This window comes from Leucoraja erinacea, chromosome 14, assembly GCF_028641065.1.
Source record: "Leucoraja erinacea ecotype New England chromosome 14, Leri_hhj_1, whole genome shotgun sequence".
Taxonomy (NCBI): domain Eukaryota; kingdom Metazoa; phylum Chordata; class Chondrichthyes; order Rajiformes; family Rajidae; genus Leucoraja; species Leucoraja erinaceus.
In genome coordinates, this window is record NC_073390.1 from 53425554 (window position 1) to 53435043 (window position 9490).

Sequence of the window (9490 nt, forward strand, 5' to 3'; positions counted from 1 at the left end):
GAAACAAGAACTAAGGACACTTTTTATTGAAGACATTAGATAGATTAGTAGTCAGTCAGCACTTAAAGCCACATGCAGGTCCTGGGTTGTACTTGTGCTATTTTTGAATAGTTTGTAGTTCCCAGTTCCATTATTCTTAAGCAGAATATTTCTTAAGCAGAAACTAAAAATATTACCAACTAAATCATGATTGCCTACAAATAATCATAGAACAGTATAAACTTACCCAAAGCTTTCATGTAGCCATCAAAATTCTTATTTTCTATCATTTCCCATGTGCCATTATAATCTACAGGCATTTTGTTCGATTCCCAATTACAGATGCAGGTAGAGAGAATATTTTTCTTGCCTGAGGTTCAATTAGTACCGTTTTTTGAGTGCACTTGATCTTATATAGTTCCTAGTTCTATCATGAAAGTCCATAGTTCAACTGATTAGATAATATTATCATGAAAGAGAACTACAAGACTTTTACCTATTGCACAAGCTCTGTTTGTCTTTGCTTAAATGGCAAATTTAACTAACCCAGCACGCAAAGGCTGAGATCTGGATGTTCAATTTGCAGAACTGTTTTGTTTTCAGCATTTGGGGACCTCGGTTGTGCAAAAAATCAATCACGAATTGCAATCACATTGCCTTCTCCCCGAAACCTTTGATGCCTTTTTCTAATCAAGAACCTAACACAAGGAATGGGTGACGTGAAGGGTCTCAACCTGAAACGTTACCCATTCCTTATCTCCAGAGATACTGCCTGTCCTGCTGAGTTACTCCAACATTTTGTGTCTATCTTCGGTGTAAACCAGCATCTGCAGTCCATCTTACATATCTTAATTCCCCCAAGATTCTTCTTCTCACAGTAAAACTCCGGAAGTGGCGGCGCTGTGAAACGGCTGCGGCTCGCCTGCAGTCTGTCTCTTTTTACTTTTTTTGTGTTGTTTTTTTTGTCTAGTTCACTTTTGGTTATTAGGTAGTGTTATGTGTGTGGGGGGGGGGGGCTGAAACAAGGCTTTCTGTCTCTCCCTTCAGGGGAATGCGACTTTTTTGTCGTATCCTCCTTCTCTTCCCCCGCCTGAGCTGAGGCCTCCAACCTGCGACTGACCTCGAGGCTCTGGAGGTAGAGCCAGCCAGGACTTACCAACGCGAGGCTGGCCGTCTTCGAGCTGCGGCGGCGTTCGGGCAGCGGCACGACTCGACGCTCTGGTGAGGGCGGACGGCGCGGGGCTGAGACACTCCTGTGTGGGCGGCCCAGCTCCCGGCTGGAAGGCGCTCCCATGTGGGCGGCCCGGTGCGTGGCTGAGACGCTCCCGTGAGGGCGGCCCGGTGCGGGGCGGAGACGGTGCTCCGGTGGCTGAGGTGGCGTTCTGGCGGCGGTGACCTGAATCCGGGGCTTGGCCGCGGGCCAGTGGACGACCTTGTCGGGAGCTCGCGGGTCACAGGCTGGTGCCTGTTTTCCGGAGCTCCCGTGGCAACAGCTGCGTCCGATGGACTGGAGGGCGGCAGCTTCGACCACCCCCGGGCCGCGGAGCTTGAACCGCGGGACTGACTTACCATCGCCCGGTGGGGTATCGCCTCAGCGCAGAGGGAGAAGAGGAGGGAAGAGACAGTAACTCTAAGACTTTTGCCTCCATCACAGTGAGGAGGTGCCTGGTGAACTCACTGTGGCGGATGTTAATTTGTGTTTATTGTGTGTTGTTATTATTACATGTATGGCTGCAGGCAACAACATTTCGTTCAGACCGAAAGGTCTGAATGACAAATAAAGGATTCAATTCAATTCAATTCAAATCTCATATTTCTCAGGTGAGGGATAAAGTCACATTTATCCACATGTGCATGGAGCAATGGGCACTTAATTTTCAATGTGAGTGGTCTCTGAGCTGCTTAAGCTAGAATCCTCTGCCCTTTTGCACTGCTGGGCAATTATGTTGTGCTTGGGGGGAGAAGAAAGAGAAGCAGGTTTAAAAACCTGCTAGAGTCACACAGCTGTGCCTCACGACAACTGCGACTGTGAAGTTGAAGTTGAAGTTGAAGGTGCCAATTCTTCTCAACATCTTGGGCTCCAGGTCACCTCAGGGCATTGACGGATGACACATCTCGCACTTTGCAGCCCACTTTTACAGTGCAAGGTGGTCTCCACAAATGACTACATGCTGAGGGATGAACATGAATGTTCAGGCATCTTCCACAAGTGGTCTATGGGGAATGGCCGTAGTTCAAGGCACTCCCACTATTACACACTAAGGGACTGGAACCCTAATTGAAAACCTCTGAGACGTCGTAGATGAAAGAAAAATGGTACCTGGCTGACATAGTGTAACTTTAATAAGCGAATGGAAAGATACGACTTTGAGTGTGACACACAAATCTACTAAATTATATATTGGACATTTTTCGAAAAGAACATTTCTGGAGAGAAAAATAAATCACTGTCCACTGTTGTATCCACAACTTGGCAGAGACAGGGAAACTCATGCCCTTTCCTTTAAGCAGTGGACAGCAGGCAGCACATGAATTGGCCAAGGTAACAAGCTTCCTTCGTGCTCGGGGAATTGTGGACAACACATGAATTCTGATGAATTTGTAAAGGAAAGCAAGAAACATCAGGAACTTTGTGCATCTTCGAATGCAACACAGGCCTTTCAGCTGAGGTTACCTGTGCATGCGCAATACCTCAGCTACTGCACTGGACCAAAGAGTAGCATTTGGAGGGGAAGATTTATCCACCAAATCCTGTGCTCCTGGAATGTGTATGAAGGAACTGCAGTGCTGATTTACAACAAAGATAGGCACACAATGCTGGAGTAACTCAATGGGATGAGCAGCATCTCTGGAGAGAAGGAATGGGTGACGTTTCGGGTCGAGACCCTTCTTCAGGCTGAGAGTCAGGGGAGAGGGAGACTAGAGATAGGGAAGGGTAAGATGTGAAAATGACATACGATGATCAAGGAGATGTAGAATGGTTCATTGTTGGCTGAGGGGCAACGAGGCACACAATCAGTAAAATTAATCAGGAGGATAGTGAAACTTGTCAGAGAACTAGGTTGGGGGAGGGACGGAGAGAGGGATAGCAAGGGTTACTTGAAGTTAGAGAAATCAATATTCATACTGCTGGGTTGTAAGCTGCCCATGTGAAATATGAGGCACTGCTCCTCCAGTTTGCGTTGTGCCTCACTCTGACAGTGGAGGAGGTCCAGGACAGAGAGGTCAGTGTGGGAATGGGAGGGGGAGTTTTGACAGGATTGTGCTATTACAAGCAACTGGGGCCAGTTGGAGCATTCTGGAAACCATCTTCAGTTTCCTCATGAGGAGATTTGGATGCTCATTTAAGCCTGGGAACATCCAGCACTGCACTCCAGCAGCATAATAACAATAGAGGGCCCAGCGTGTGGGGACCACCATGAAGGCGAGGGGGAAGAACGAAGGGGGACCAGGCATGTGGGGTCCGCCGGGAGGAGAGGGAAGGAGGGAGACCAAAGGTGCACCTGGCACGGGACACGTTGTAACTTTGTCCGCGTCCTTTATGTGGTGACTATTTGCATACCTTGGGAATGCAAGCAAAGAATTTCACGGTGACTTGTCACATGTGAGAATAATGTATTCATTCATAGTGGCACCGCCGGCAGAGTGGGTTTTGACCAAGTTTATGGTCATTTGCCTGAAAGTCTCCAGAGCTGGCTCATGGCCAAGCTGTGATTATGGGCCGTGATTATGGGCCTGGAGACACTGAGGCAAATCCTTGCGTGTTTTTACAATGTTGATGGTAGCCCAGAGGGCAAATGGATCTCGTGTGGGAATGTATAGGAACTCTGTTCTCCAATGCTTTGAATATCCTTGGATGTTCACCAAAACCCTGAGAATATCCTTGGCGAATGGTAAAATGCTGGCGGTACAAGCAAGTAGACCTTGTGTAAGAGTATATGGATAATAATAATAATAATAATAATAATAATAATAATAATAATAATAATAATAATAATAATAATAATAATAATAATAATAATAGTAATAATAATAATAATAATAATAATAGTAATAATATAATAATAATAATAATAGTAATAATAATAATATAATAATAATAATAATAATAGTAATAATAATATAATAATAATAATAATAATAATAATAATAATAATAATAGTAATAATAATAATAATAATAATAATAATAATAATAATAATAATAATAATAATAATAATAATAATAATAATATAATAATAATAATAATAAACAATAATAATAATAATAATAATAATATAATAATAATAATAATAAACAATAATAATAATAAATAATAAATAATAATAATAATAAATAATAATAATAATAATAATAATAATATAATAATAATAATAATAAATAATAATAATAATAATAATAATAATATAATAATAATAATAATAAATAATAATAATAATAATAATAAATAATAAATAATAATAAACAAATAATAATAATATAATAATAATAATATTAATAATAATAATAATAATAATAATAATAGTAATAATAATAATAATAGTAATAATAATAATAATATAATAATAATAATAATAATAATATAATAATAATAATAATAATAATAATAATAATAATAATAATAATAATAATAATAGTAATAATAGTAATAATAATAATAGTAATAATAGTAATAATAATAATAATAATAATAATAATAATAATAATAATAATAATAATAATAATAATAATAATAATAGTAATAATAATAATAGTAATAATAAGTAATAATAATAATAATAATAATAATAATAATAATAGTAATAATAAGTAATAATAATAATAATAATAATAGTAATAATAATAATAGTAATAATAGTAATAATAATAATAATAATAATAATAATAATAATAATAATAATAATAATAATAATAATAATAATAATAATAATAGTAATAATAATAATAATAATAATAATAATAATAATAATAATAATAATAATAGTAATAATAATAATAATAATAATAATAATAATAATAATAATAATAATAATAATAATAATAATAATAATAGTAATAATAATAATAATAATAATAATATAATAATAATAATAATAATAGTAATAATAATAATAGTAATAATAGTAATAATAATAATAATAATAATAATAATAATAATAATAATAATAATAATAATAATAATAATAATAGTAATAATAATAATAATAATAATAGTAATAATAATAATAATAATAATAATGTAAGGCAGCACCTCTACCGTTGGGCCATTGTGCCGCCCTACCTACTGCAGGCACCTCCCATGGAAGCTGAAGACAATGACAATAACTGGTGTAACAGGCCTTGTTGCAAAAGCCTGGCTGGAGATAAAATTACTCCAAGTTGTCCTTGGATTTAGAAAAACAAAAAATTCTGAGCTCAGCAGGACAGGCCGTATCTCTGGAGAGAAGGAATGGGTGACGTTTCGGATCGAGACCCTCCTACAGACTGATATCAGGGGAGTGGGTGGGACAGAGATAAAATGTAGTCTTGTTGCAGAAGACTGGTGGGAGAAGTGGGAAGGGGGAGGGGATGGAGAGTGAGGGAAAGCAAGGGCTACTTGAAGTTAGAGAAGTCAATGTTCACACCGCCGTGGTCTAAGCTACCCAAGTGAAATATGAGGTGTTGTTCATCCAATTTGCGCTGGGCCTCACTCTGACGATGTCCTTGCATGAATCTTGGATGGGAATCTCTGGGTTGTGTACAGCCCCCCATTGCAACTCCGACACTGCTCTCCCTTCTCTCGACAAACACTGTTGTTCCTGGGAGTTGAGGCTGGTGTTATTCCTCTTGCTATACACTCTCACCATCGCCAAATGTGCTTCCCACTCTCACCATCCAAACGAATGGCACGTGTAACAAGCTGTTAGAGTTTAGTCACGGAACATAAAGCAGGACATGCCGGGATGAGCAGTCTGGAAGCTGAAACCTGTCCCAGCGGACCAACAGTAGAATTACACACATATCCCTATAGTTCGCTCATCTGCAATTTGAATGGCTCTTTAATTAATCCTTCCAGAGTCTTAGAAATAAGAATAAGCTCAGCCCAAGTGGACTGTTTTAGATTTTGAATTCCTCTCACACTTCAGTGTTGAAGACAACATTGCACTTGGATTTGAATATATTCCTGAGGGCACTGCCTGGTTCTGTTTAGTTTTGTTTAATTTAGTTTAAATATACAGTGCGGAAACAGGCCCTTCAGCCCACCGAGTCAGCGTTGACCAGCACACTAATACTATCCTGCACACAAATGTACAATTTTACCAAGACAATTAGCCTACATAGCTGTACATTTTAAAAGTGTGGGAAGAAACCGGAGCTACCGGTGAAAATTCACGCAGGTCACAGTGACAATGTACAAACATCGTGCATGGAAACATAGGAACATAGAAAATAGGTGCAGGAGTAGGCCATTCAGCCCTTCGAGCCTGCACCGCCATTCAATATGATCATGGCTGAACATCCAACTCAGTATCCTGTATCTGCCTTCTCTCCATACCCCCTGATCCCTTTAGCCACAAGGGCCACATCTAAATCCCTCTTAAATATAGCCAATGAACTGGCCCCAACTACTTTCTGTGGCAGAGAATTCCACAGATTCGCCACTCTCTGTGTGAAAAAAAAAGTTCTCATCTCGGTCCTAAAATACTTCCCCCTTATCCTTACCTTGTTCTGGACTTCCCCAACATTGGAAACAATCTTCCTACATCTAGCCTGTCCAACCCCTTAAGAATTTTGTACGTTTCTATAAGATCCCCCCTCAATCTTCTAAATTTTAGCGAGTACAAGCCGAGTCTATCCAATCTTTCTTCATATGAAAGTCCTGCCATCCCAGGAATCAGTCTGGTGAACCTTCTCTGTACTCCCTCTATGGCAAGAATGTCTTTCCTCAGATTAGGAGACCAAAACTGTACACAATACTCCAGGTGTGGTCTCACCAAGACCCTGTACAACTGCAGTAGAACCTCCCTGCTCCTATACTCAAATCCTTTCGCTATGAATGCTAAGATACCATTCGCTTTCTTCACTCCCTGCTGCACCTGCATGCCTACTTTCAATGACTGGTGTACCATGACACCCAGGTCTCGTTGCATCTCCCCTTTTCCTAATCGGTACAGACAGATCCTCTAGTCAGGATCAAACCCGGGTGTCTGGCGCTGTACAGTAGCAACTACCGCTGCGCCACTGTGCCGCCCTAGGCGTCCCAGCTGATTAAACAAAGATCCAAGCATAAAATGGAAGTCATCTAGGAAGCTGCTGAAACAAATGCTATGTAGTTTGAAGCATTTTTAGCAACAGACCAACTCCAAGCCTGTTGGTTAGGCCTGTTGGTTAGGCCAGGTGAACTCACACCTTTAAAGCTGTCAATATAAAAGGCGATAAATGCATTCACCTTGAGGATGTGAATTGATTTTGACCTCTCACGAGGCGCTTTTGTTGTATGTGCATTAAGTCTGCCCTATTTAATTGGATTTTCACCTTAATTATTGCTTGAAATACCAATCTACAATATTCGCTGTTAACCAAAACATTGTACAAAAGTGTTTGATTCCTCCGAGAATCAATACAGCTGGCAGAGATTTTATTTTTTAACTGCCTAGGAAGATTTTAAACTATAATAGTTATCTCAAAAGCTGTAGGGAAACATTGGAAATAGTCTGACTGGAGTGTAAATTGAAGTTCAATTTGCAGCACAATAACAAAACTCGGTTCACCAATCCCATGACCACTCTGGAACGAGTGTTTATTTAAACGTCAATTTTTTGCTCATTAAATGCCTTGAACACTTTTGTCTCATTATAGGCACTAAACACGTGGAAACTGTTGGTTTGTTATTTGTGTTCATTGTGTTCCCGTTTTGATAATATATTGTTGAGCAGCGACAACTGATGCGATTGCTTGAGTCTCCTTGATCATTAAATGACATGGCTGCATGTCTATACCAAACCAACTTTCTCTACCATCCCCATATCCCTTAATTCAGCAGTGGTTGGCAGAAAAATAACAAAACCACCGTTCAGTGGTACAAAAACATCCCCCCCCCTCCCCCTCTCCCTCTCCCCCACCACCCTTGTACAAAAAAAACATTAAAGGGCCTGTCCCACTTACGTGTCGTTGGCACGCAAATTACGCGACCTCATGGTCGCGTTGAGTCGAGACGGTCAAGCGAAGGTCGGGTGCGATTACATGCGTACGCACAGCCGTCTGGAGCGCGAGACGTAATTTGAAGATGGACACAAAGCTGGAGTAACTCAGCGGGACCGGCAGCATCTCTGGAGAGAAGCAATGGGTGACGTTTCGTGTCGAGACTTCTTCAGTCTGAAAGAAGGGTCTTGACCCGAAACGTCACCCATTGCTTCTCTCCAGAGAAGCTGCCGGTCCCGCTGAGTTACTCCAGCATTTTGTGTCCATCTTCAATTTTCATGGCCCCGCTCTGGGAGTAGAAGTGGGGGCGGATCCGGACCGCAACGGCCGTGAGCCCCAGGCCGAGCTCGGCTATCGTTTGCCTGCTTCTGCTGCTGTTGGAGGTGAGACGTTGCGTCACGCCAGTGTCTTGGGCCTGTCCCACTTTGGCCGTCAGTTCCACGACAGGCCGTTGGCGCGTGAAGATTTTGTTCACTGCAAGAATTTTGGAGCCCCGTGTGATGTCGCACACAACTACATACCCCTCCACGCTTCTAAGTGGGACCGGCCCGCGCGGCCATACGATGCCCTTGTGCCTCAACGCGACCATGAGGTTGTGTAATTTGCATGCCAAGGACACGCAAGTGGGACGGGCCCCTGAGAGTTCTGAATGTACCCAGTTGATGTATTGGTGGATTGAATGCAAGTAGCAGCATGAAAACAGGCCTATCGGCCCATCAAACCCATGCCGACCATAGCTCACCATCATCTCACTTTTGCATCAACCTCCTGTACATCAGAGGACAATTAACCTACAAAGAGGATCCGGAGGAAACCCATATGTTCACAGGAAGAACTTGCAAACTCTGGGGGCACCTCAAGGTCAGGCTTGATCCTGGGTCTCCAGTGCCAGCTGTGTTGCCCAGTGACAAAGCATCATCAACACTCTCAGGTAGAGCTATCCAAAGATTCACAAGAACCCGAGTTACCCAAACTTCCCCTCATTTCAAGGGCCAGGTTTTACCTGGATATTTCCACTAGTGGGAGACTCTAGGACTAGTCAAGTAACTTTTCATTTTTCATAATTCCAGCAGATGTAAGCCTAGCCTGTCCCATCTTTTTCCATGACTTAACCATGCATTCTAAGTATCAGTCTAATAAACCTTCTCTAAACTGCTTTGAACATATTCTAATCTAAGGCACCACAACGCACCACACTAAAGGTAGACAAAAGTGCTGGAGAAACTCAGCGGGTGCAGCAGCATCTATGGAGCGAAGGAAATGGGCAACGTTTAGGCAACATCAATGGAGCGAAGGAAATAGGCAACGTTTCGGGCCGAAACCCAAAGGG

At 41.1% G+C, this 9490-nt stretch overlaps 1 protein-coding gene across 1 annotated transcript in view; it reads right to left on the reverse strand.

Annotated features, from left to right (window-relative positions):
• The window catches only part of LOC129703738 (retinol-binding protein 2-like), a 38136-nt gene extending 37750 nt beyond the window's left edge, over positions 1-386 (reverse strand). The window contains exon 1 of the mRNA XM_055646426.1: positions 227-386. Within this exon, the coding sequence (XP_055502401.1) occupies positions 227-299 (73 nt within the window). The 5' untranslated portion in view covers positions 300-386. The remainder of the gene's footprint in view (positions 1-226) is intronic.
• Positions 387-9490: the final 9104 nt, after the last annotated feature.